At 50.3% G+C, this 27,989-nt stretch overlaps 1 protein-coding gene across 4 annotated transcripts in view; it reads right to left on the bottom strand.

The window, feature by feature from the left end:
* Positions 1-27,989, bottom strand: part of ESRRB (estrogen related receptor beta) — a 186,052-nt gene that overhangs the window by 19,911 nt on the left and 138,152 nt on the right. For 3 of the 4 annotated variants that reach the window (XM_001928051.8, XM_021099542.2, XM_021099543.2), the window contains one exon: positions 19,287-19,403. In XM_001928051.8, the coding sequence (XP_001928086.2) occupies positions 19,287-19,403 (117 nt within the window). Of the gene's footprint in view, positions 1-16,433; positions 17,018-17,531; positions 19,404-27,989 lie in introns of those variants that run through there. The other variant, XR_014811178.1, reaches the window with a different exon arrangement.

Raw genomic sequence — 27,989 nt, 5'->3', positions numbered from 1 at the left:
CCCTCATTACAAATGTCCACTCATGGATCCCACCGTCAAAGAGTCTAGGATTCAGTGCTGAAGTCTCTCTTCTACACCAAGTTCCCATAGGACGGGGAGGTGAGGGATCCTGGTCACACCTGGAAAATCAGTGCCTGAAAGTATCCTAGCTTGTGCAGAAGCAGCCGTGGCCACTCCACACTGACACCCATTTCCAGGAGTGGAGGCCCCGTCTAGGGAGACCCCTCGTTGTCACCGGCTCACCCCTAGCTGCTGCTGTTTGAACAGACTTGTTGGTACCATTGGACACCCCCGTCAGCAGCAGGGAGGACCGGACCTCCCGTGGGATCCCCACCCACGGGGACACAAGCCTATGTGTGGTCACTAACCCGTGTGGCCTGATGTGAAAAGATGGGTGGGGCCCATCGACTTCTAGCCGAGGGAGAACTAACACAGAAAGCAGCGCGGCTCTCCTTTCCTTGCCAGGTAAACCCTTAAGACCAAAACACCTAAGAAGTCAGAGACAGAGCCAGAGTGCCCAGAGGGAGCAAGCTCGGTGGCCTCAGCCTCTATGATGACCAGCCTCCTTCAATTCCTCCTCCCTTCCCCGAAGGTCGAGAGAATCACCTGCACGGAGGTCCAGGCAGTTGATCTTCAGGGCCCCGCCTCCCCCACCCCCGCACTTCCTCCTACCCGTCCTCCCTTCTTCCATCTTCCTCACCCATGGAGTAGGGGCTGGGGGTGGGAGGATGCGCGGGGGTTGGGGGTGAGGGTGAGGAGGATGCTGCAAGCACATCCAGCCAGGCTGCCCGAGGGGGTGGTCTTTGGGGGCCAGTCACCGCTCAGCATTTCATCACTAGCATCCTTTTGACCCCACAATCTGGCACCTTTGTATTTGATGCTCAACTTGGCTATAGTAGACTTTTTTTTTTTTTCAGGGAAAGGGGCTACTCAGCATCCCACACCTGCTTCCTATTTTTAGGCACTTGCCCTGTTGTGTGTCATCTCACTGAGGAGGGCAGCAGAGGAGGGGGCAGCCCTGGACCAGACTCTCCTGGTTACGGCATCTCCTGTGCCTGGGCTCTCGGAGGCTTCCCTTGGTCCCCGTCTGGTTGAGTGGGGTCCTTGAGCCTTCTGATAGGCCTCCAATGAATTCCTCTTCTGCTTTGAGAGTCAGAATGGGTTGCAACTGACCCCATCCATTGTGGCTTCTCCGGGAGCAGGCACGGATATAAGGACAAGAATGCAGGCGGTTTATTTGGGAGATGCTCTCAGGAACAAAGTCAGTAGCCAGTGTATTCCTACGTAGCCTCCTCCTGGGGGCAACCCACGGCTCAGCCTCACTGTGGGATGCCACACTGGGAGACAGCATGGAATGGGCCTTAGCTATGTGGGTGGGCCTTGGGGCATGTAGCCACCTCTCCCATGGTCTCTGGCACTTCACAGGTCCAGGATAGCAGGCTTTGTGGCCAGAGAAAGCCCTGGGCGGAGTTGCAGTCACAAGGTAGCAGGTCGGCGTGCACAGGGAATGCTGAGTAGATGTGGGCAGGGTACAGCTGCTGCCTCCTTCTCAAACTGTGGTCCATGGCCAGCACCATCAGCAGCATCTGGGAGTTTCTTAGAAGGCAAAAAACCTCAGGCCTGGCCCATGTAGAGTCAAGTCAGCATTGCAGCAAGGTGACTCGCGTGTACAGGAGAGTGTGAAAAGCGCTGCACCGCTGCTTCCTAGCGGATGCGGCTGAGTAACAACTTCCATCGGTACCTCGGGCCTTGAAGGGGCCACTGCATCCCATGCAATGCAAGACCTAAACTCACGTGCTGGTGGGACTCACACGTGCTGGTTCACATTTTCCCTCTTCACCCCTCCCAGCCCCTCCTGTGAGGGCAGAAGGAGCAGGCATGCAATGGCAGGAAGGATCATTCCTCCCTTCGGGGAAAAGGTCCCCCATTTGAAAGGGTTTTCCTGACCCCATCCCGTAACACAGCAGCTACGCAGCTCCACCCTGCTACTGCGCCAGAGGTGTGTCAACCCTCCACCAAACTGCTGCCCGCCGCCCCCAGTGAAAGCTGGTGAGACCAAGAGTGAAAACACGGAGCATCAGGCCTAAAGGGCTGTGAGGACCCCTGTTTCCGAGCACCTACTATGTGCCAGGGTCTGACTCAGTGTCCAGGATGACTCCTTTCCCGCTTCACTGACTTCCTCTGCTAGAGGCTGGTCTCATGAGCTCCCCCCTCCCACCCAGGCTGCCTGATGGCAGACAGCCGTCTGCAGGAGAGGGACCTTCTCAACAAAAATAAAAGAGGGGGCCAGCCCTTAGCAAGGCCAGGAGACAGGCAGATGCCACCTCTGTTGCTGCCTCCATGTGGAATATGCTGTCTTGAATGGATGTGCCTCCATGCCCCCAACCCCCACCCATGCTGGGTGCTTCTTCCTGAGCCCCAGTAATACACTGGGCTTCCCCTAATGACTGAGTACCCCTTACTACGGGGGCTGCTCACCATCCTACTCCAGGCCTGCCTTGGCACCGATGCATCATGTCAGAGCTCTTAGGATTATCATCACTGTCATCATCACTATTGCCCTTCCCTCCCGGGTAAATCACACCCCAACTGACAAAGAACTTTCTGTATGTGTTGCCCTATTTAAGCCACAGCGCAGAAAGCACATGCTATTACCCCCATTTTACAAACAAGAAAAACTGAGGCTCAGAGAGATATAGTAATTTGACCAACACATGAGCTGGCACCCAAGCTCTTTGCCATTCTGGGATGTGACCTCCCAGGGCACAGCAGGTGTAAACTTGAAATTTTCTCCTCCAGATCTGTACAACACAGTGGTCAATAGCTCCCATCAATAAACGTGTCGATTATCAGGTTTTTCTGGAGGTTGTTTTTTGAAGTAGCCTGTTGCATTTGATTATGGATAAATTGCTATCTAGTGAGATGTGTTTGCTCTCGTTGCTTCCTGTCTGCTTTTCCAAGTCTCACCCTCTACACAAACACAAATCACTCCAGCCCTCGGGGTCTAGTGAGCAAGGTCCCAGGCCCGTCTCTGCCCCTTGCAGGTTATGTGACCTTAGCCAAGTTGTCTCTCGTGGCCTTGGGCTCAGACAGAGGGGAGGAGGCAATGGTAACACCAACTCTGCTCCTGCACATGGCTTTTGTGACAAGTGACCTAAGAGTGGGAAAATGGTGGATTGAAAGTGAATTTGGGAGTTCCCGTCATGGCGCAGTGGTTAACGAATCCGACTAGTGAACCATGAGGTTGCGGGTTCCATCCCTGGCCTTGCTCAGTGGGTTAACGATCTGGTGTTGCCTTGAGCTGTGGTGTAGGTTGCAAACGTGGCTCAGATCCCGAGTTGCTGTGGCTCTGGCGTAGGCCAGTGGCTACAGCTCCAATTAGACCTCTAGCCTGGGGACCTCCATATGCCGCAGTAGTGGCCCTAGAAATGGCAAAAAGACCAAAAAAAAAAAAAAAAAAGAAATAAAGAAAAAAAAGAAAGTGGATTTGGTAGCTGGATGAGGCCATCAATGCCGTGGCTCCAGGCTCAGGCATCCACCTGGCACTTCCCAGGCCACCTCCAGTTCAACAGGATCTTAGAGGACAGGGCCGAGCTCGGCCCCATTTTCTGAGCTCTCACTTCCCCCACACACTGTCCCACAGTCGGGGTTGGTTAATGATCATTTAGAGTAGAGCAGTCCTGGGGCATAGACCTGTGCTCCCCAACCCAGGGACTGGGGTTAGACAGATGGGTTCCCACCTAGGTGAATGTCCCACCCTACTCCCAAAGGGAGTTCACAGCTTGGATGCGCCTCTGCAGGCCCAGTTCAAATACTGTCTCTACTGGAGCCTTCCCAGACTCCCCCTGGTGGAGCTGGCTCCACCCTTCTTGGGCCCCCTTTGCTCTTTCTCTATTACAGCAACTATGGTCAAAACAGCTCTTCACCACCACACACCAGGAATCCATCTCCCTGGTGGACTGTGGGCAACTCGTGGGCAAGGACTTTGAACCCTGCACCCCAAGCTCGGCGCCCAACCCATGGTCAGCAATCAAGTGTCTGAGTAAAATGATGTACTCGGTTAAAAGGAAGCTCTCAGACTTAGGAAACAAAAGAATCTCAGAGTCTGATCCTTTCCCCAGCTCCCATTTTTTCATTCCAACCCCTAGAAATTCACTGAGCCCATTTTCATGAAAATTTCCCTTTGTATTGAGATCAATTCTGTTTCCAGATCACTCCCTACCCTCCATTCCCATCCAACAAGACTATCCCCCCCTGCCCTCCACAAGCCAACCCTTCATCATCAACCCAAGATGATAAACTTGAGCATCCTCAGGCATCCCCCTTCCCCGGCCAAGCACCTTTTATTTCTTACATTTGTACAGTATTTTCAGGCCAGTCACCTCCTTGCTTTCTATGCATGTGTCTTTATTGATGTGATCTGCTTTGCACTGAGAAAGGTCAGCCCCTCAAGGGTGCAGACAGCAGACAGAGGTCTGAATTCCTCTGCATCCTGCTAAACAGACATCCTCAACTGTGTTTATGCTTACTATCCACCAGTTTCTTTTTTTCACCTTGACTATGCTGCACATGTTTTAGTAAACAAGAAGCAGCCCGTCTCCAAGAGGTAACAGAGCAAGATGTTGTATCATGCATCCTTTAGAAGTAGATCACTGAATTCTAACCGTTGGGTCTGACAGACATTATTAGTTATCTGTCCAATTTTCTTTTTTCATTTTAGGGCCACAGCTGCAGCATATGGAAGTTCCCATGCTAGGGGTGGAATTGGAGCTGCAGCTGCCAGCCTACACCACAGCCATGGCAACACTGGATCTGAGTTACATCTATGACCCATGCTACAACCTGCGGCAATGCTGGATCCTTAACCCACTGAGTGAGGCCAAGGATCAAACCTGTGTCTTCATGGATACTAGTCAGGTTCTTAACCCGCTAAGCCACAATGGGAACTCCCTACCCAGTTTTCATTCCATTTGCTGCCCTCTTCCATGCTAACAGAATCTGGATTTTCTTCACAGAGACAACCAGCCCTAGTCAGTCCCAGCAATCCTGTTCCCTACTTTCCTAGTTTCCCTGGTAAACAAGGCTGGTCCTAGGACCAATGGGTTTTAAGGGAAGTCCATGGTGGGGGCTTCTAGGAATGGTTTTGGTTTTCTGATAAGAGACAGACATGATTGGTGCAGCTCTTTTTGCCTTTCTCCTGCCCTGACCTGGAAGGTGAAGCCTAGAGCTGTGGCAACCACCATGCAACCATGAGGCAGCCACATAAGGGCACCAAAGAACACCAGAGAAGAAAGGCAGAGTCTGAGCCCTTCATACTGTGGCCGAGAAGCCTGTGCAATGCCAGCAATCACCCACCTCCGGACTTGTTGTTAGGTGGGGAAATCAATCTCATTTATCGATGCTTAAGCCACTAGCGGTCAAGTTCCCTGTAACCTGCAGCAGAAAGCAATTTTTGCTGATACAATGGCCAATTACTTTTTATTTTTATTTATTTATTTATTTATTTTTTGTCTTTTTGCAATTTCTTTGGGCTGCTTCCGCAGCATATGGAGGTTCCCAGGCTAGGGGTCGAATCGGAGCTGTAGCGAATCGGAGCTGTAGCCACCGGCCTACACCAGAGCCACAGCAACGCGGGATCCGAGCCTCGTCTGCAACCTACACCACAGCTCAGGGCAATGCTGGATCCTTAACCCACTGAGCAAGGGCAGGGACTGAACCCGCAACCTCATGGTTCCTAGTCGGATTCGTTAACCACTGTGCCACGACGGGAACTCCCCAATTACTTTTTAAATTAGGATGCTTACGTCTTACAAACAGCAAATGGAAAAAAAGTAAAGGAGGGAACTTGAACCTGAAATGAAAGGTGCCTTATTGTTTGCATTCTTATATCAGCAAAATAGCTAAAAACAGGCTCAAGGAGCATGTTACAACACTAATTAACTTACAATTACCATCCAGGATTATTAGATTGTATCTATCATCTTACTGATGCTTTTTCACTTTAAAAAAAGCATTGATGACATTCTCATGTAAAGTATACCAAGTCTCCAAATACTCTAATACTTATCCTTTGTTTTAATTGCTGTTCAACACTGTATTAATCCCTTAATGTATGCAGGCCAAAATTAAGGATTCATAAGCATGTTGTGAATACAAAAAAGATTGATAATCACTGGAATACATGTACCTGTGCAGACTGAGTCCTTCAGCTGAGCCCAGGCCTGGATAAGGTCCTGTCCCCTTCTTGGCCAACATGGTAATCCCCTTAAATCTAATAGGCACGAGTATATGGAGTTCAACTCTGCTGACCAGTGGTTACCTGGTGCTGCCCTTGCACTAAGCACCGTGTGTATGTTATTTCACACAGGGATTGCAACAACCCTGTGAGGGAGCTTCTACTATTATCCCATTTTACAGATGGAGGAAAGTGAGACCAAGAAGGTTGAGTAACTCTCCAAAGCCACTTAGGAAGGAAAGCATTCTGACTGTGGAGCCCAGGCTCTCAACCACTCTAGCGTCCTGCACCTCTCAAAGGGCTCAGGGTCTCTGTGGTAGAAGAAAGGCAGCAGAGAGACTCTGGGTGGGGGCCATGTTGCACACCTGTGTGCACCATTCACCTAGTTTGGTCTGGGTGCCCCTGGACTTGTGCCTCAAAACAGTTGAAATCAGGACCTTGAACAGATACCCATAAGCAAACTGATGGCAGCATAATCCACAATAGCCAAGAGGTGGGAGCAACCCAAGTATCCAGTGACACACAATGTGGTATTACATATACGTGGAATATTATGCAGTCATTAAAAAGAGAATGAGGTTCTGATACATGCTGTGACATGGATGAACCTGGGAAACATTATGCTAAGTGAAATGAGCCAGTCACAAAAGAGAAATGTTGTATGATTTAACTTATAAGAAAAAGCTAGAATAGACAGAAAGTAGATTGGAGGTTCCCAGAGCCAGGGTGCAGGGGGTGGGCTGAGGGGAGGGGGTGGAGGAGGGAAGTTACTGTACAGTTTCTGTTTGGGATGATGAAAAATTGTTAGAAACAGATAGTGTGATGGTTCCAAAAGACTGTGAACATGCTTAATACCACTGAATTGTATACTTAAAAATGGCTTTTAGGAGTTTCTGCTATGGTGCAACAGGGATTGGCAGCATCTCTGCAGCGCCAGGACTCAGGTTTGATCCCTGGCCTGGCACAGTAGGTTAAAGGATCTCTTGTTGCTGTAGCTGCAGCATAGGTCACAACTGCAGCTTAAATCTGATCATTGGCCCGAGAACTCCATATGCCACTGGGTAGCCAGTATTTATTTATTTATTTATCTTTTTAGGGCCACACTCATGGCATATGGAAGTTCCCAGGCTAGGGGTCAAATCAGAGCTACAGTTGCCGGCCTACACCACAGCCACAGCAACACGGGATTCAAGCCGTGACTGCGACCTACACCACAAGGATTGAACCTGTATCCTCGTGGATACAGTCAGATTCATTTCTGCTGCACCACGATGGGAACTCCTGAATTATACACTTTAAATGGGTGAATTATATCTCAATAAAGCTATTAAAAGATTTTTTAAATACTTCCCCTTTCTCTGGCAAGTAGAATTAAGTAACATAAAACGTGTGAAACATAGCAATGTGCTTAGTGCCCAAGAGGCACTCAGTAGCAGTCTCTGCCCTTTCTGCCTGTGAAAGTGGTGGTATCTCCCTTGAACCGCCAGCTTTCTTCACGGGAAGAGAGAAACACACCTGCTTCGTGATAACTACCATAGGTCAGATGTGTTCAAAAAAACTCTCCAGAAACTAAGGTTCAGAGAGGTTGTCCTTGGGGGCACACAGCGCCAACACAGTTACTCTCTTGAATTTGTCCACAGGGTAGAGGGGCTGCCTCTGTCCAACCCCAGGACAGAGACTCTGCCCTTGGCTGTAGCCGGATGACCCCCAGCCCCCAGCAGTCTCATCCTTGGGCCAATGTCCCTGGATCCGCTTCCCAGCCCAGGGCACAGGACGCTACTGGGCTGCTCTGGGAAAGAAACTGCCTGGGAGGAGGGGTAGGGGGCTCCTAAGCCCATATCCCACTTGCTGACCTCTTGAACCCACGACGGGCACCTCAGAGCAGCCAGAGCCCGTGGCTGCTGCATCCTTGATCAGATGTCCACTTGCTGACTTGATAAGATCAGCCTTCTGACTTTTTTCTTAATGGAAGTAAAATAATTCCCGTTTCCCTCCACCTCCCCCCTTTCTTCTTGGTTGCCCTCCCTAAGCTGGATGAGAGCCCAGCCTTTGGGAAGTAAAAATAGCAGAGTGTACGGAGTGGCAGCAGCAAGGGGCAGTTTAAGTTTCTTTCTTTTATCCCAGGCACCAAAAATAACCACTTAGAAAGCTTGGAGAAGCGCGGCTCTGCACCTGGCCCACAGCCTGTCCCCCGCGCTGCCTCTGTCACATCTCTCTTCCCACAGGAAAGCCTCAGACATGGCAGAGAGGGAAAGGCTCTGAGCCTGTGTCCTTCTCCTGCCCCCTCTGCAGAGCTGCTGTCCTGACACTGCAGAGGTGTCATGGTCAAGACCCTTACCTAGAAATCTCCGCCCCCACCCGACCCCCGCACACACTCATGTCCTTGGTTTATTAACGATGTGTGCAGTGTTTCACGGTTCACAAAGCCATTTCCATCTCTCATTTGACCCGTGCATCAAAACTGAGCGAGGCAGAATACGTGATTATTATTATTCCCATGTGAAAACGGAGGCTCAGAAAGGTCAGGTGATTTGCTCAGGGTCACACAGCCAGGAAAGATCAGAGGGAAGAGCTCAACCTTCACCTCAGAGTTCTAGCTCCTTTGCCCTGAGCTTGAGACCACCCATCCTGTAGGATCAGCAGATGCCCTGAAAGCCTTTGAACTACACAGACCTCGGGGACTTACCTCCCTAGAGGTTCTGAATTAATAGGTCTGGGGTGGTGTTTAGGAGTGGATAATTTCGCAGAGCTCCTCCAGAGATTCTGATTACCTGCCAGGTCTGGGGAGCACAGCACAAAATCTATTTTTACACAATACTTCTGTCTAACCAGCGTCCCATCCAGGAGACAGGGGTTGACTCTCTGCCTGTAAGTTCTACCAAACTATAGCTGACCCATCTCCAAAAAGAGGAGAAAACCACCCAAAAGGTGATACGAGTACTCTGGGCTCCTGAGGGCCCAGGGGCCGTGGGTCACGTGGGCATGATTCCCCAGCCTGGCAGAATGCCCTAAACATGCATTCGTGACCCTGCATGACCTGGGCTCCCTCAGCCACCTGTCCTGCAGGGATTTCTGGGTGACAAGTGAGCTCACCTTGCTGCCTCGGACAGGACAGCTATTTTGGGCTGCCCCTTACCCTGGTGCCAGGTCATCATGGAGAAGAGTGCCTCACACCTGACTCACTCAATGCCAAGAGAGAGCCCTGTGGGCAGATAAACATACATGCCACCTAATACTCCAGAGCATGTGCCAACTGCTCCAGAGGGGATGAGATGGTGCTGACTGGCAAGGCCCTTGCCTTCTGCCTAGGAAAGAAGTGTCCACTCTCATACTGCTCTCTCCTCCAGACCCTTCTCACTCAGGGCACTGTGTCCGCAAGGACATTTCTGCAAGGCTGTGCTCTCCCTGCGTTCCCAGCTGCCAAGACGTCTCTAGAACCAAACACCCAACAGGGAAAAGCTATTTTAGCCCAGTTCCCCTTCCATTCCTTCCTTTCTCCTCTTTGAGGAAGGCCTTAGGCTTTGCTATCAGCCAAGGCATCTACAATGAGTCAAAATGGGTTTCTTGGATGGAATTCTTGCATAACCAAGGAGACTAGATCCCACCCTACTGTTATTTACTAGCTGTGTGTCCTTTGGCAAATCTACTTAAACTCAGTTTCACTAGATCAGTCATGGCAAGAAGCTGTCAGCTGTGCCACTGGCCCCATTTCCTAGCCTGTGGCAGACACTACCAATCAATCATAGCACTCTTGCCTTCCAATCCCAGGCACTACCTAAGAAGCCCTTCAATCATAGTTTCCAAGCAGCCTCTCCCCACCCTAGAGCTGACAGTCCAACCAAAAGCAATTTGCCCTCCTGGAGCCTCAGGTCCTTTCTACCTCTGAAAGTCCAATTCTACAACCGCAGGTCTCCATCTGGCTCCAGGAACCCACATGGTTGGGTTTCAGGGATTCTGTGACACTCCTAAAATTGTCTGCAAAATTTTATGTGTAGGTACTTGTGCATGTTGGCGGCAGAGTTTTCACCAGGTTTTCAAAAGAATTGGTGAGTCCCTAAATCAAGCACAATTTGTGTTAAAGTTTGTCACAGTGAACAAGTATACAAACCAATGAATAAGAGATAAGATCACTCACACCAGCGAGTTCCCGTTGTGGCTCACGGAAATGAATCTGACCCGTAACCTTGGGGTTGCCGGTTTGATCCCTGGCCTCGCTCAGTGAGTTAAGGATCTGGTGTTGCTGTGAGCTATGGTGTAGGTCGCAGATGCAACTCGGATCTCATGTTGCTGTGGCTGTGGTGTAGGCTGGTGGCTACAGCTCTGATTCGACCCCCTAGCCTGGCAACCTCCATATGCTGCGGGTGTGGCCCTAAAAGGATAAAAGATGAAAAAAAAAAAAAAATCACTCACACGGGGAGAAATCCAAAGAGGAGGTAAACGAGGGATATGATAGCAAGTAATCATGTGAGAAGGAAGAGAGGCCTTTCTGAGATGACATTTAAGTTGAGGCCAAAAGGATGAGGAGCCATGGGGAAAGCAGGCCAGGCAGAGGGAACAGCCTGAAAAATCCCAAGGTGGGGAAAGGTCATGCATGAGAATCAAAAGTCGAGTTCCTGCTGTGGCTCAGTGATAAAGAACCCAACCAGGATCCATGAAGTTGCGGGTTCGGTCCCTGGCCCTGCTCAGTGGGTTAAGAATCCGGTGTTGCCAAGAGCTGTGGTGTAGGTTGCAGGTGCAGCTCGGATCCCACGTTGCTGTGGCTGTGGCGTAGGCTGGCAGCTGTAGCTCCAAATAGACCCCTAGCCTGAGAACTTCCATATGCTGCAGGTGTGGCCCTAAAAAGACAAAAAACTAACTAAATATATAAAAATACAATGAGGTCTAAGATTGAGAGTCGTCTGTGTCCAATCTGGGATCTGGAAGAGATCACCTGCAGGGCGCAGGTGCAGAGGGCCGGGTTCCAAGGTCTGTATGACACCAAAGTGTGAAGACCAGGAAGAGGGGGAGTCTGCAAAGAAGTGTGGTCAGAGTGGAAAGGAGAAAGGTACACAGGGTGTCAGGGAAGCCGAGAGAAAAGGGGAGCATGGAGGGCTGGCCAGCTGTTGGAAACACTGCTGAGAGGCTGGGTGAGAGGACCAGGTTTGACAGCTCGGAGCTGTAGGGGCAGGTCTGGGGCTGTGGTCGGGAGTCAGTCATTAGGGCAGACTGGGGGTGACCAACTTCGAAAGTCAAGTCCAACAGGATCAAAGACCTACATGGGTAAGGCAGATTAGGAAAGCATCTTTACAGTAGCAGGTTAGGAAAAGGTTTTTTTTTTTTGGTCTTTTTAGGGCCGCACCCACGGCATATGGAGGTTCCCAAGCTAGGGGTCGAATCGGAACTGCAGATGCCAGCCTACCCCACAGCCACAGCAACGCCACATCCCAGCCCCGTCTGCTACTTGCACTCGCGGCTCATGGCAACGCCAGATCCTTAACCTACTAAGTGAGACCAGGGGTTGAATCTGAGTCCTCATGGATACTAGTCTGGTTCCTTACCACTGAGCCACAATGGGGATGCCAAAGATTTTTTTGGTAACCATAAGGGAAAAGATTGATACATTCGGTTTATTAAGGACTCCATAGAGAGAAAAAAGCTACTGATGAATTTTTTACATACCGGCAACAGCAAAAATGGATAATAAAATAACCAGAATATATAAAGATTTCTAAATAAAGTAGAAAAATCAGGAAATGTCTCAAACAAGCACCTCACGGAACACAGTCCTGTTTATTCATTTACATATTGTTTGTGGCTGCTTTCCCATCACCACAGCAGAGTTAAACCGTTAAGACAGGAGCCTTTAGACCCGCAAAGCCTAAAATATTTGCTATCTGGCTGACTCCTATGACAGAGAAATGAAATAAATGAATTGTAGTAGCATGCAACAAGAAGCATTCATCTTGGGAGTTCCCAGTTTGGGCACAGTGGTATAGGTGGCAGATTTGGCTCGGATCCTGAGTTGCTATGGCTGTGGTGCTGTGGTGTAGGCCGGCAGCTATAGCTCTGATCGGACCCCTAGCCTGTGAACTTCCATGTGACGTGGGCACAGCCCTTAAAAAAAAAAAAAAGAAGAAGAAGAAGAAGCATTCATTTCAGAAATACTGACTAAAATCATGAGGCAGAAGAATATGTATAATTTCACTTAAAACTGAAAAACATGATCTGGATAGAGATACTGATATAAGATGAACTATACAGAAAGGAAGGGAAAACAATATGAAACAACATGAAATCCGGATAACAGTCACCCCCGAGCATAACTGATATAGGGACAGGAACAAAGGGAAAACAAGGGTACATTTTCTTTTTCTTCCACTGAGTGGAAAGTATCAGTATTCTTCCTACCTTATCTATTTTTGGCAAAAAACAATGCCTGTCCTCTAAAATATGTTATTCTCTTTTTTCCATACCCTCATAGTATTAGCTGGACACATGGTGTCCCAGTGAAAGACTACAGTTCCCAGACACCTTTGCGGAGACCATGTGGCTTGTGGCCATGCAACTAGATTCCACCAATGGGCTGTGAATGGAAGGAACCTGTACCATTTGGGGTCCTGCCCTTTGAATGGTCTGAGGTAGGCTTTTCTTCCTTCTGGCTATCTGGGAGATGGAGATAATTGGGTCCACAAATGGGAGATGGAGATAATTGGGTCCACAGCAACTCAGGATCCGAGCCAAATCTGCCACCTACACCACAGCTCATGGCAACACCGGATCCCCAACCTGCTGAGCAAGACCAGGGATTGAACCCGAATCCTCATGGATGCTAGTTGGGTTTGTTTACGCTGCGCCCAAACTGCGAACTCCCACTTGCTAAGGAAGCCAAAGCTGCCAACCAGTCCTGGATCGCCTTTGACCTTTTGGATTGTTATGTGAGAGATGAGAGAATTAAAATTCTATCTTGCTGAAGTTTCTGAGGTTTTTGTTTTGTTTTGTTTTGTTTTGAGGGAGGAAGGGTGTCTTTGTATAGAAGCTTAGACTTACTGTAACTAATACAACATACTATAAATATGTTTCTGGATCAACTCAATGCTTACTTGTAAAGGAAGGTTTTTGTTTGTTTTTGCTTTAAAGTGGCTAGTGCTAAGAAGTGGATGTAGTAAGCGCTGTCAACTCTTCAGTGAAGTTTTGTTGAGAAAGGAGGCACGGTAAGGTAGCAAGGAGCTGAATGGAGATAAAAGATCAACATACAGTTGTGGGTGTTTTTTAATTAAGTTTTGTTTGAGTGGTGATGAAAATGACCAAGCAGTGAAGGAGACTTTGAAGAGGCTGGAAACAGAAATGATACTCTAGGAGCAAAGTCCCTGATAAAGAGGAAACACGATTCAGAGCACAGGTGGGGAGACTTTTGCTAGGAACACAAACACCTCTAACAGGAGTGAAGACAGAAAACCACCAAGTAGGTTTGTGGAGTCAATAGCAGGCAGTTTAGAAATCCCTCCCTGGACTGTTCCTATTTTCTCAGGGAATGTGAAGCAAGACCATCAGCCCAGGAGCAGAGAGAGAGGCCATGGGAGATTCAAAACTGCCTCTTGGGGAGTTCCCGTCGTGGCTCAGTGGTTAACGAATCCGACTAAGAACAATGAGGTTGCGGGTTCCATCCCTGGCCTTGCTCAGTGGGTTAAGGATCCGGCGTTGCCGGGAGCTGTGGTGTAGGTCGCAGACGCGGCTCAGATCCCTCATTGCTGTGGCTCTGGCGTAGGCCGGCAACTACAGCTCTGATTCGACCTCTTAGCCTGGGAACCTCCATATGCCATGGGAGCGGCCCTAGAAATGGCAAAAAGACAAAAACAAACAAACAAAAAACTGCGTTTTGGAAGACGGAGGAAAACCAGTGACAGAACACGATGCAGAGTGTCTCAAAGCAATGACCAACATCTTACTTTGTGGTACAACTCTAGGGGCTTCCCCCGACAAATCAGGAGCAAGATGAAACAGCCACTATTATCATTCCCATTCTAGAGAGCAGCAAAGAGAGGCTTAAAGAAGTTTAAGTTGCCCACGGAGTTGATAAATGGTGCCCCTGGGGTTTCCCCAGGTCTGTATGACGCCTGAACCTGTTATCCAATGTCTGACATGCCCAGAGCCGTGAATGAACAGTACTAAGCGCTCAGCACAGACAAGACCATCTCCCATGACTTCACTCCATCAACACTTCCCCAACCAGAGGTCATCAAGTCCTCGAATCCGAGTGGCCCAAGGCGTGAGGCCACATGGAAGATCTTGTGAGCCGTCAGACGTGTGTGTGTGTGTGTGTGTGTGTGTACGCGCGCGCGCGCCTGCATGCGCACATGTAGGGAGGAAAGCGGTTCAGGGTGCTACAAACATCCATCAGGGTTCTTGGGCTGGAGTTCAAAACTATTCTCTGAAGTGCTCAAGAGTTGTTTGGTTCCAGAACACTAATGTATTTTGGAAAAGAAAAAGAATTTTCAAAGGCAAGTCATCTCTCATCCTCTTTCTTCATGCACGGGGCCAGAAAAGTGGTATTTCTGGCATGGGCTAGAGGCGGGAGACACTATAAATACAAAGCCATTAAATCCCATGCAGCAGGAACCTGATCGGGGCCTCCTTTTAATTTCCTGACATGAGCTGGCCACTAACCCAATTACCCAGAATCCCCGGAGGAGCCCTCCGCCTTCCCAACAAGCACAAAGAGAGCGAGAGCGTATTGCATGGATGGCGGCCCAGCTTTCACTGAAATCAAATATCTTTTAGAAAACTCTTGGGGAAACGAAGGCCAGGGGCTGAGGGGAGGAGGAAACGGAGTGGGACCGGGAGGCTGGTGGCCTCAGGGAGGTGAAGTGAGGTGAGGAGAAGAAGTTTGCAGGGGCTGTCTGTGCAGGGAGAGGAGCTGAAATCTCAAGCATGGGGGCCCCTGTGAAATGCAGCAAATGTTTTTCCAGGTCCTCCCGGCTTAGAAGCTGTAAGGCCACACTCTTGCCTGTCGAGAGAGCTTCTCCACTGTCCTTTCAAGGGACGCTCTCATCTTCATTTTAGACCCCAAGGCGGAAGTCGCCCCTAAGATTCCCGCCAGCAAATCCAGGTGGAGAATCAGGGCAGCTGGACACAGTATGCCCCTCCTAACATGTGGCCAGGCTGCTGCGAAGTTGAGAGCAAATAGGCTCTCTTTGAATCTATGCTATCTTAACGTGCCCGAGAAGCTGACATTTTTTTTTTTTTTTTTTGTCTTTTTAGGGCCTCCCCTGCAGCATACGGAGTTTCCCAGGTTAGGGGTCTAATCTGCGCTACAGCTGCCGACCTACATTACAGCCACAGCAGCACCAGATCTGAGCCGTGTCTTTGACCTACACCACAGCTCACGGCAACGCAGGATCCTTAACCCACTGAGGGAGGGAATTGAACCTGCAACCTCATGGTTCCTAGTCAAAATCATTTCTGCTGCACCACGACGGGAACTCCTGGGAAGCTGACATCTTAAAGCAATCCCACAGTTACCAAGGAGTTGTAGTCCTGTCTGGTCTTCACCTTGACCTGGTGATGGAAAACAGGTTCCAATACCCCCGCTCTACAGGTGAAGAAATAGAGGCCCAGGGGCAGCAGTGAGAAATACTATACACAGCAAGGATGCCTCAGAGCAGGAGGGGGACACGGCACCAACTCATAGTCCATAGCAGGAGACCCCCCTCAAAATACAGATTGTCATACACTGGACTTGCTTGAAGCGATATAGACCAACCCGTGGACATCACCAGTGTTCCACCGCCAATGATTCCAGAGCTGACAGCAGATTCAAGGCAGAGGCTGAGCCAACAAAAACCCTGCTTCTGACCTCTTCCCTGGCAATTGCTGGGCCCCCACATCAGCTGGCAGTCTCTCAGGTTATTTTACATAGGAAAGAAAAGATAGGAGTTCCAGGTGTGGCTCAGCAGTAACAAACCTGACTAGTATCCCCGAGGATGCGGGTTCGATCCCTGGCCTCACTCAGTGGTTAAGGAGCCAGCATTGCCGTGAGCTGTGGTGTAGGTTGCAGATGTGGCTCAAATCCTGAGTTACTGCGGCTGTGGTGTAGGCTGGAAGCTGTAGCTCCAATTTGACTCTTGCCTAGGAACCTTCATATGCCAAGGGTGCAGCCCTGGGAAAAAAAAAAAAAAGGAAAGATGGTAAAAAGGTATCCAGACTGCTGAAGAGAAGAAACAGGTTCTGAGGTGTAGATGAGGGAGGGGTGGGGCACCAGCCTTCCATTCTCTCCTTACACCCCCCTCCCCGCAGAAGACCCAGGCCCCCAGCCCCTGACTCCCTGATGCCCAAGACCCACCAAGAAACCTTCAAGATTGGGAGCAGCCCCGGGAAGGCTGGAGTCTGCACTTCAGAGTCAGGTCAGAGTCTAGGGAAACGGGGAGGCAGGGAGCCTGCATCTCCTGCGCAAGGTGAGGGGGCCATGGACGACACCCAAACAAAAGCAGGAGCCAGGGCAGCTGCCAAGAGCCCCTGCCTGGCAGGCACCCAGGCTGCTCAATGAGCTACACTCTCCTAAGGGGATGGTCCCTGTGGAGCTTCCCCGGATCTCGTCAAGGCTCTGAACTAAACGGAGGTGCTTGGAGCCTTTGTGTCATCTTCCCCGGCTCTGGATTTGGAATCACTAGTGATGGGGGCAGGGCCAGCTGAAGAGGGGAGTGTTTGGGACAGTTTATTTATTTATTTATTTATTTTTGGCCTTTTTTTTTTTTTTTTTTTTTTGTCTTTTTAGGGCCACACCCAAGGCACAAGGAGGTTCCCAGGCTGTTGGGGTCGAATCAGAGTTACGGCTGCCTGCCTACACCACGGCCACAGCAACGCCAGATCCGAGCCACGTCTATGACCTGCACCACAGCTCACAGCAACGCTGGATCCTTAACCCACTGAGCAAGGCCAGGGATCAAACCCACAACCTCATGGTTCCTAGTCACGGATTCATTTCCCCTGCACCATGAGGGTAACTCCAAGAAGTACAGTTTAAAGGCCAAAGTGCTATGATGTAGGGGTAGTTGAGGAGCTGCTTCAAGGGCTTCTGTTTTACAGGTGCAGACACTGGGCTGAGCTGAGATGGAGGCATTGCTGGGATGGAAAACAGGGAGTGACGGAGTTCCCCTCGTGGCTTGGTGGTTAACAAATCCGACTAGGAACCATGAGATTGCGGGTTCGATCCCTGGCCTTGCTCAGTGGATTAAGGATCCGGTGGCAGACATGGCTCAGATCCTGTGTTGCTGTGGCTGTTGTGTAGGCCGGCGGCTACAGCTCCGATTGGACCCCTAGCCTGGGAACCTCCATATGTCTCGGGTGCAGCCATAGAAAAGACAAAAAGACACACACACACAAAAAGAATACGGGGCGGGTGGGTGGGTGGGTGGGGGGGTTCCGATTTGACTTCCACATCCAAACAATGTCCTACTGACAAAGCACCTTGAATTCAGGCCCTTCGCCCCAGGCAGGCGCCTGCTGAGGAGGAGGGGAGGAGTGCCCAGGGCTCCAGAAGCCCCTCCCGGTGAGGGCCTGCATTCCAGTCCAGCCGCTGCCTCTTCTCTCCCAGCCCCTCTGGATCAGATCATCTGATCATCAGCACACACATCTCTTCCTGCCTCCTCCCTTTCTGGAGGGATCCCAGGGCCCAGAATCATAAAAACTGATCTAGAAGAACTGCCACCGGCTTCTATGAAAAGGTGGGGGAGGGGAGAAACACACACACACACACACACACACACACACACGAACACAAACACACTACCCATCTCCCAAAGTCAGACTGCGCGAGGTCATCAACCCGAGTAGATCAACAGGGAAAGTGATGGGGGAGACGAGAGCCCGGCTGTCCTACTAATGCGAGTCAAGGTCACTTTAACTTATCTAGCAACCACCTTAAAGCAGGAAAAAAGAAGCTGGCGGTATCAATGTCATGATACGTTTTGTTTGACCCAACATAACCCCGAACATTGCCATCTCAACACGTAATCATTTTCTAAAATTATTACCACAGTGTTTTACAAGCCTTTTGATCATCCTAGTACATCTTCAAAATCTGCTGTGTATTTTACACTTCAGGCGTGGCTCGTGCTGCCATGCTGGGTGGCACAGCTCTAGGGGAGAAAGCGAGGCAAAAGGCAGAGAAAGGGAAAAAAAGGAAAAAGAAAGATATCGGAGTTCCTGTCGTGGTGCAGCGGAAACGAATCCGCCTAGGAACCATGAGGTTGCGGGTTCCATCCCTGGCCTTGCTCAGTGGGTTAGGATCCGGCGTGGCCGTGAGCTGTGGTGTAGGTCGCAGACGCGCCTTGGATCCTGAGTTGCTGTGGCAGTGACTGTGGCGTAGGCTGGCAGCTATAGCTCCTATTTGACCCCTAGCCTGGGAACCTCTATATGCCGCAGGTGTGGCCCTAAAAAGCAAACAACAAAACAACAACAACAAAAGGCAGAGAAAGGAAAGGGAAGAAAGAGGATGGGGGCAGGGGGCAGGAGAGGAGGAAAACCTTCGCCAACCTTGTCCTGTGCAGAAGTTGACCTTGGCAGGTGAAAAGTATGGGACATGCCATTTAGGGCCTTGATGGCTCTGCTCTCTGCACCCGCTCACTCCACGGGCTGCTGAGAGCTAATAAAGCACGGCAAGCCTTCCTTCCCAGGCTGCGCAGGGGTCTTGCCCCCGTGGAGGGCCTTTCCTGGGGTGCCAGGCCAGCTTTCTAAGGCCTGACTGGAGTTGCCGTTCCCCAAAGCATCCTTAGAGGAGAACTTCCAACTTCTGCCTCCTGAACTCCCTCCTGAAGGCGTGGAGAGCTATGCCTGGGTGGAGGCTGCCCATCTGCTCACAAGTGTGTCAGATGGGCACCCTGGGGTGGGAGGTGAGGATGGAACCCTCACCTGAGCTGCAGGGAGAGACTTGGTAGGGTCTGCAGATTCCGCAGACCCCAGTCATGTGTGCTGCTCGGGAAGAAGGTCCAGAGCTTGCCAGCCTCTCCTGGGGGTCTGAGACTCCCCATGGGAAGAAGAGCTGGCCCAAGACCCAGGCCTCGGTTCCGCTTCTTACCTTCCTTCAGCATCCCCACTTTGAGGCATTTCATGAAGCGGCAGGCCTGGCAGGACTTGCGCCTCCGTTTGGTGATCTCACACTCGTTGGTGGCAGGGCAGCTGTACTCGATGTTCCCTGTAACCAGACACAGAAGGGTTGCCAGGTGCCGTCCATCACCCCCACCCTCCGGCCACAGGCTGGATGGGGATTCACTACCGGACTGCTACTGCCCCAGCCCTGAGGTCCCCATAGGGCAGTGGTTCTCACAGTATGAGGTGCTCCGAGGTACGTGTCAGGGTGTTTCCCTACTCTCTTAAATTCAGAGATCCCAGTTCCAGGGGCCAGGAGGGCCAGGCAGCCACAGCTTTGAAGCCACTGCTGAACTGGGCCATCAAAACTCACTGAGCTGGCGTTTTATCCCGGGCAGAGAAATTTTACTCCAGTGCTGACCAGAACATCCATCAGGGTGGAGCTGACCAGCCCTCTGCCCTCCAGCCCAGGCCCAGGAAACAGGAAAAGCCTCTTGGCAGCTCCAAGCCCCCAGGGACCAGGGCCTGCATCCTACATCCCATGGCAGAAGCCCAGGCCACCCAGCTTTGCTGACCTTGAAAAAATCACTTTCCTCTCACCAAGTTACAGTTTCCTCATCTGCAAAACAGTGTGCAGGCTACTAAATGAACGATCAAGCAAGATCATGTATATAAAATTGCTTAAAAATTGCAAAGCACGATTCAACATGAGCTGGTGATGATACAAGCAGTTTGTTGCTGCAGAGGGAATTTGTGATTAATTTCCCACGTCGCCCCTGACATGGTGATAATAATGGCTTCCGTGAACCTGACCCCTGCTCCCAGCGGGCTGTGAGCGCCACAAAAGCAAGTGTGTGAGGTGTTCACCCATGTAATCGCCACTGCCTGAGGTCGGTCCCAGCCACACAGAAGGCACAAGAGACAAACCCGCTGAACAAATGATCTCTCAAATCCTCATAGCAAGTCCATGAAGTAGGTCCTGATACCAGCTGCATTTTACAGCCGAGAGACCTGAGGTTTGCAGAGTGCTTCTGAGCAATGTCACCAGATGGGTCTGATTTAGGATGAGCTGATCTTCAAATGCTCTGGGGAGGCCACTGTCCCTTTTTCAGTGCCCTCTTCCCCAGAGGGCTGACAGTATGGTCAGAGAGGCTGCAGCTGCCTAACGTAGGGCACAGCATTTGTCCCAAGCAGGCTCTCCTGCCTACACTCATTACACAAATGTGTACTGTGCAGCTGCAAGCCTGGCGGCCCAAGAAAAGACAGTGGGAGGGGAACTGGGCTGGGGGGAAGGCAGGGAAAAAGGCCACAGAAAGACAACACACAGGACATCGGACCAAAGTGATGGGTGTTTTTTTAATCTTCTTAGGGCTGCCCCTGCGGCATAGGGAGGTTCCCAGGCTAAGGGTCAAATCGGAGCTATAGCTGCCAGCCTACACCACAGCCATAGCAACTCCGGATCTGAGCCTCATCTGCGACCTACACTACAGCTCACAGAAACGCCAGATCCTTAACCCAATGAGCAAGTCCAGGGATTGAACATGCACCCTCACGGATGTCAGGTTCTTAACCTGCTGAGCCACAACAGGAACTGTTATTATTTTGTCTCCTCACCCCCGTCCCAGTTAGTGTGGCTTGCCTGAGTGGTTTTCAGAGGACAGACTGTGAACCAGTGCAAATCCTCCATACCCTGCCCCATCTAGGTGCCACCTCCTCAGGGAGCAGGGAGAAGTGATGTCCAGGACACTGCCTGCCTGGATTCCCCTCAGGGGGGCCCAGCTCGCCCAGCAATGACACTGCCTGGCACAGACCAGCCTCCGGAAGGCCACCCCCAGCCCAGGGCAGGGCTCAAAAGGCTGTCCCCAAATCCCCCACACATAACCCATCCACGTCAGCAGCAATCACAGCCACTTTTATGGGGCACCTACTATATGCATGATCTGCCTCGGCTCATCAGTCCTCACAGCGGCCCTCTGGGGCACACCAGTGCCCCATTTCACAGACCGAGAAACTGAGACTTGGGAGCCACACACACAGAGCTCCTCTGCCACCCTTGCACCGCCTGAGGAGCCTGGGGCCTCAGACAGGTCCCTGGACTAACCCAGCAGCTGAGGTCTGGAGGAACGGGGGGAGGGGCTGTCCTCAGGTGTCCCTGTGCCTCGGCCTCCCCTGGTGGCATGTGGAAACCACTTACTATGGAATTTTCTGAGAACAAGCATGAACCAGGTTCTGCCACTGACAAAGTGCTTTGAAGGGACGAAATTACTGAGCCCCAGTTACAAGGTACCTCATTATACCGAGTACCCACAACAGTGCAGCAGGTATTCTGGTCCTCATTTTGGACCTGGGAGAAAACTGAGGCTCACAGAAGTCCATTTGCCGACCTTACAGGTCTCTCTCTCTCCCCTCTCCTCAAGTCAAGCCAGCACCATCTTTCTGCAGGGAGCAGACTGGGCGTTATCTTCTGTGCTGGAGGACGGGGGAGGTGAGAGGAAGGGAAGGGGGATAAATATTCTGTCTGCCTCTCCCTTCTACTAGCTGACCCGAATCAGCCCTTTGGTCACTCTCGCTTGTGTGACCTTGGGAAATAATGTCAATATTCATATAAGTATGGTGAAATTAAAAAGGGAAAGGGGAGGGATACCTTAGGAGCTTGGGATGAACAAATATACACTATGATATATAAAATAGATAAATAAGGACCTACTGTAAAGTACAGGGAACTATAGTCAATATTTTATAATAACTTATAGTAGAAAAGAATCTTTATATATGTAACTATATATATATATATATATATATATATATATATATATATATATATATAAAACTTTATATACATAACAGAATCACTTCACTGTACACCGGAAACTAATACAACGTTGTAAATCAACTATACTTCAATTTTAAAAAGGGAGAGGAGCAGAGGAGGCACTCCCATACACAAACTAATTCATCCAGCACTATCCTGGCTCAGAAGGCTCTGTAGAATGTGGCTCCTGCCTCCAACCCACGCACGCCTCTCTCCAGCCGCAACATCCCCACTGCTCTACATAATTATCCGTTCTTGAGACTCAGTGCCCTCCTAGGCCCCCAGGCCTGGGCTGCTGAGAGCAAGCCCACGCTGCTCCCCCCACCTCCTCACCTGGCCACCCCCACCTCCAGGTCCCCCTTGAGAAGGTGGCCCTTCTCCTCTTCATCACCTGTGTCACCACAGTCTGTCTCTTCCTCCCAGACCAGCTCCTCTCTGTAGTCCCAGTCCCCGGCACACAGTAGGTGCTCAACACACACTGGCAGCTAACACTGATGAAGGCTTGTTAGGAAGCAGCTGCAATTCTGCTTTTTGTACACTGAATCTCGCATTTTCCGACAGCACTGGAGGTAAACATCTCCTCTCTAGCTTACAGATGAGAAAGGTGAGTGGAGGGAGTTCCCGTTGTAGCTTGGGGGTAATGAGCCTGACTAGTATCCATGAGGGTGCGGGTTCAACCCCAGCCTTGCTCAGTGGGTTAAGGATCCGGCGTTACTGTGAGCTGTGGGGTAGGTCGCAGACACAGCTAGGATCCAGTGTTGCTGTGGCTGTGGTGTGGGCCAGCAGCTGTAGCTCCCAAGCTAGGGAACTTCGACCCCTAGCTTGGGAACTTCCATATGCCACAGGTGCAGCCCTAAAAAGCAGAAAAAAAATTAAAAAATAAAAAAAGTGATTAGAGTTCAGGAGGAGGCAGAGCAAGGACCTGAACCCAGGTGGCTTGGCTCTGCTCTGCTCCGCACACTGGGGCCATGAGCTCACACAGGGCCCAGGTGGCACGGAAACTCAGTCCGCCTTGGGATGCCTCTGGCAGGCAGCGGATGCTTCTCATCCACTGATTTCAGCCCCTTGGCCAGCCTATCAGTCCCTTGAAAGACAGATCTTAGGTTTCCAGAGGTTACTGCTCCAGCAAGAGGTAACGAAGTGTCTGTGGCCTTGGCACTGGTGCTCTCCCAGGACAAGAGACTGAGCGTTAACAAGAACCTAGCCATGTTCTTGACCCTGTGTGTGTGTGTGTGTGTGTGTGTGTGTGTGTGTGTGTGTGTGTGTGTGTGTGTATGTGTGTGTGTGTGTGAGAGAGAGAGAGAGAGAGAGAGAAGAGAGCTAAATTTATTTATTTATTTTTGTTCCTTTCAATTTGTTTTATGGCCCTAGAGGCTGGCTGCCAGCAAAGCCAGGCTGGAGGCTTGGCCTTGTAATTTCTCTAAGTGCCTCCTCGATAAAGTGATGAGATTAATTCATCAGAATTCCTGTGGTCTCTGGAGGGCCGTCTGGGAGGGGCAGGCATACGCATGCGCGCACGCACGCACACTCACCACCGGCGACGGTGCAGCAGGGTGGGGGTGGGCTCTCACAGGACAAGAATACAGCCAACATCTAGCATAAATTCAGAGTTCTAAACTGGGAGTGTGCCCTGTGTAGACATAGGCAGACTCCACCGCAGGCAAGTTACCCAACTTCTCTGGACCCTCATCTGTGACGTGGGCACAGGATGCTCCCATCTCTAAAGCCCTGTGGGGTCAGTGACAGCCCATAAAGCGCTTGGTGAAGTGCAGGCCCTGGGTGGCAAGCAACCAAGGTGAACGTGCTTCTTCTCGCACCAGTCAGGGCTGCCAGTGAACATACAGCCCGAAGGCACTGGGCCAGGTCCTCTCTAGGTGTCAGACCTGAGGCTGGCTATCCAGTCTGACAGTTAAGAATATTAGGACCTGACCTCCCATGGACAGACTTGGGAGCAGATGCTGTGGGTGCCTGAGCCAGGAATGACCGGGGTTGCAGTGTGACCTCAAGGCGGAGGGGAAATCCCCACCAGCAACCCTCTTTCTTTGATCCTGAGCCCCGGGAGGAGGAAAGCCTGGGGCACCCCCAGCAGCTGTCCTTAAACAGCTGCGGGGAAGTCCTCTCCCTGCAGCTCAGGGATGGGGGCTGCCGAGCTCAGATAAATGGCCGTGAGAGGAATTTATGGGCTCAGAGGCTGCTGGCTAACGTCAGAGCCTGAATGGCCACCATTTTTGCTCTGGACTGATAGGGTTGGGCTTAGTCACTTGGCTCCCCTCCCTTAGTTTATCTCCCTCCTGGAGGACAGAAATTACCCCTTTCATCTCCGCATGGTCCACTGTCCTCAGCTCCCCACCCTTCCCTCCTCCTTACCCTGTGGCTGATGATCTCATTTATGCCACTGACTCCAGCTTGCGTAATTGTCAAGGATGGACCACAAGATGCAGCATCTACGCTTTAAACCCTCATATCCATGTGCCTGCTGAATAGTTCCCCCTGCAATTCCCTTGGGTTCCTTACACTTCCTCCACCTGAACCCAACCTCTCCCAGACCTTCCCCTACTGTGCAAAGCCATCACTGAGCCACCCAACGCCTAGGTTAGAAACTGCGGTGGCATCGTGGATTGTTCCCACTTCTTTACCTCTAAGGTCCTCTGCACCCTACTTCCTGATGCTTCCTGACACCTTCTGCTTCTGCCACAGCTAGTTCTATGGCCACCACCTCTAGTGCACCTGCCTCCCCTGGTCTCCGTGGCCCTCTCCAGGCACTCTGGCCCACCCCTCTGCTGCTCCTGGAGAGACGTGAATCATTTTCTGATGCCAAATGTCTCGATGGTTCCTCCTGCATGCTGAACACTTAGGTCTGCATGCCTTCTGAGAGTAGCCACAGAGGAATGAGGAAGTCGAGAACAAAGTAGCCAGAGGGGATAAGTAGCCAGAGGGGATAAGAACAAAGTAGCCAGAGGGGATAAGAAATACCAGATAAGAAATACTGCAGAACCCCGAGTTCCCGTCGTGGCTCAGTGGTTAACGAATCCAACTAGGAACCATGAGGTTGCGGGTTCAATCCCTGGCCTCACTCAGTGGGTTAAGGATCTGGCGTTGCCATGAGCTGTGGTGTAGGTTGCAGACGTGGCTCGCTTGGGTCCCGTGTTGCTGTGGTTCTGGCGTAGGCTGGTGGCTACAGCTCCGATTAGACCCTTAGCCTGGGAACCTCCACATGCCGAGTGCGGCCCTAGAAAAGGCAAAAAGACCAAAAAAAAAAAAAAAAAAAAAAAAGAAATACTGGAGAACCACGAAAAGTCTCAGGTGTTGGAGACAGCAGAAGATGGAGTGAGATATGGGATTGAACATGGGAATTTGCTAGGTCTATATTTAAGGAGTACTCAGCGGCCACTCCATAGGACCAGCCAGGATCTCCCCTCTGCCTGCACAAGAGAAATCAACTTCAACTCTGGACAGAATAAGCAAGGGAATTGGGACTCAGGGACCCCAGGCTCAGCTGAGAGCAGAAGGGAAGCTGAAAAGACGGTGACTGAATACCACACTTGGAACAGTGAGACCACCCAGCCCAGTCCCCAAGGCCACTCCCAGAATTCTAGCAGCTAAATGTACCCTCCGCCCCTCACTCCCACCCTCCCCTCCCCCAGCCTGAAGATGGGAACTTATAGCCACTTACTCTGGAGGAACAAAAGGCATCAGAGGAAAGACTAGTAGATAAAAATAAGCCAAAGGAAGGCTCCTTCTAAGCTTTTTATCCCTGTTTGCATTTAAGACAGCCAAGGATGATCACTACAGCGGCGAAAAGCTTTCAGTATCAAAACTAACCAAAATAAACAGGAAGAAGTATGTGGAAAGAAACCAGGACAAAGCAAGAAGGAGAAATAAGCATCCACATGCAGTATTCGGTATACTGTTGACATGAGGAGATTAAAAAAAACCCTGCATTCATAAAACAAGAATAGCATGCAATAAACAGAAAGTACAGGAGTTCCTGTCACGGTGCAGCAGAAACAAATCCAACTAGGAACGATGAGGTTGTGGGTTCGATCCCTGGCCTCACTCAGTGGGTTAAGGATCTGGCATTGCTGTGAGCTGCGGTGTAGGCCGGCAGCTGCAGCTCTGATTCGACCCCTAGCCTGGAAACTTTCATATGCTGCTGGTATGGCCCTAAAAAAAATTAAAATAAAAAAGTATAAGAAAGTATAAAATGGAGCTCATAAAAATTAAAAATACAAAAAACTCCAAAGAATCACCAAGCAGTGGAGTTCACCTGTGGCACAGCTGCATTGTCACTGCAATGGCTCGGGTTCAGTTCCTGGCCCGGGAACTTCCACACGCTGCAGGTGTGGCCAAAAAGGAAAAAGAAAAAAGAAAAAAAAAAAAAAAAAAAGAATCGCCTATGCAGTTGCTCTAAAATAGAACAAAAATCAAAGAGATGGATAATAAGCTAGAAAAGATATAAGAATTAGAAGATCAATCCTGAGAGCTCAATATCCAACTCAGGAGTTTTTGAAAGAGACAACAGTGGGGAGGAATTGATTACAAAGGGAGAGAGACGGAGAGAAGGAGGGGAGAGACAAAAGGGTCTAACACCTGAAGAAGATGAGTTTTCCAGATCAAAAGACTTGCTGAAAGTCCACAAGAATGAATGAAGAAAAGGCCTTGACAAAATGATAAAGGCGAAGAACCCATGAGTGGCTGCCAGGGTCAGCGAGGGGAGAGAGAGGGAGGCGGTGTGGCTGTAGCAGGGTAGCACCAGGAATCCTGCGTGATGGGAACCATTCTGTATCTTGACTGCAGTGGGGATCACAGGAATTGGCAGTGATAAAACCGCCCAGAACTTAACACACACACACAAATGAGGGTGTACAACTGGTGAAATCTGAATAAGGTTGATGGCTATCAATGCCAATTTCCTGGTTGTAATATCTTGCTATATATAGTTGTATTATATGGCTTGTATATGTATGCCATATAGACACATATGGCAGCATATGCTACATACATAGATGTCACCACTGGATGAAGCATGTGAAAGGTTTGGGATCTATGTTCATGCCCTTGGCATATGGAGGTTCCCAGGCTAGGGGTTAATCAGAGCTATAGCTTGCCAGCCTGTATCCCAGCCACAGCAACGCAGGATCTGAGCTGCATCTGAGACCTACACCACAGCTCACAGCAACACCAGATCTTTAACCCACTGAACGAGGCCAGGGATCGAACCTTCATCCTCATGGATTCTAGTCAGATTCTTTTCTGCTGAGACACGATAGGAACTCCCCTCTGTATCACTTCTTACAACTGCACAGGAATCGACAATTACCTCAAAACAAAAATATAATAATAACAATAATAATAAAGACCTACACACCACACACAACATAAACTTTTTATCATGGAAGATTATTTTAAAAAGGTCCCAGAGTTCCCTGGTGGCTCAGCAGGTTAAGGATCCAGCATTGTCACTGCTGTGGTGCAGGTTTGAGCCCTGACCTGGGAACTTCCACATGCCATGGGCATGGCCAAAAAAAATAAAAAATAAAAAAATCCTAAAAACGTTCAGAAAGAGAGTTAAAAACAAGTCAAATACAAAGGATCAAGAATAAAATTGACTGGAGTTCCTGTCATGGTGCAGCGGAAACAAATCCGACTAGGAACCATGAGGTTCGATCCCCGGCGTTGCCATGAGCTGTGGTGTAGGTCGCAGACGTGGCTTGGATTTGGCAGCTGTAGCTCCAATTAGACCACTAGTCTGGGAACCTCCACATGCTGCAGGTTCGGCCCTAAAAAGCAAAAAAAAAAAAAAAAAAAAAAAAAAAGAGGAAAACTGACCATGTCTCAAACTATAAGGGGAAAAAACCCTCTCTGTGCTCACACAAATGC

This window comes from Sus scrofa, chromosome 7 (assembly GCF_054392235.1).
Source record: "Sus scrofa isolate SSC_HxYL_T2T_F1_AM1 chromosome 7, Sscrofa_HxYL_maternal_Yorkshire_Landrace_v2.0, whole genome shotgun sequence".
Taxonomy (NCBI): domain Eukaryota; kingdom Metazoa; phylum Chordata; class Mammalia; order Artiodactyla; family Suidae; genus Sus; species Sus scrofa.
The sequence above is the reverse complement of the archived record's forward strand: the minus strand, read 5'-3'. Positions and strand labels throughout refer to the sequence as shown.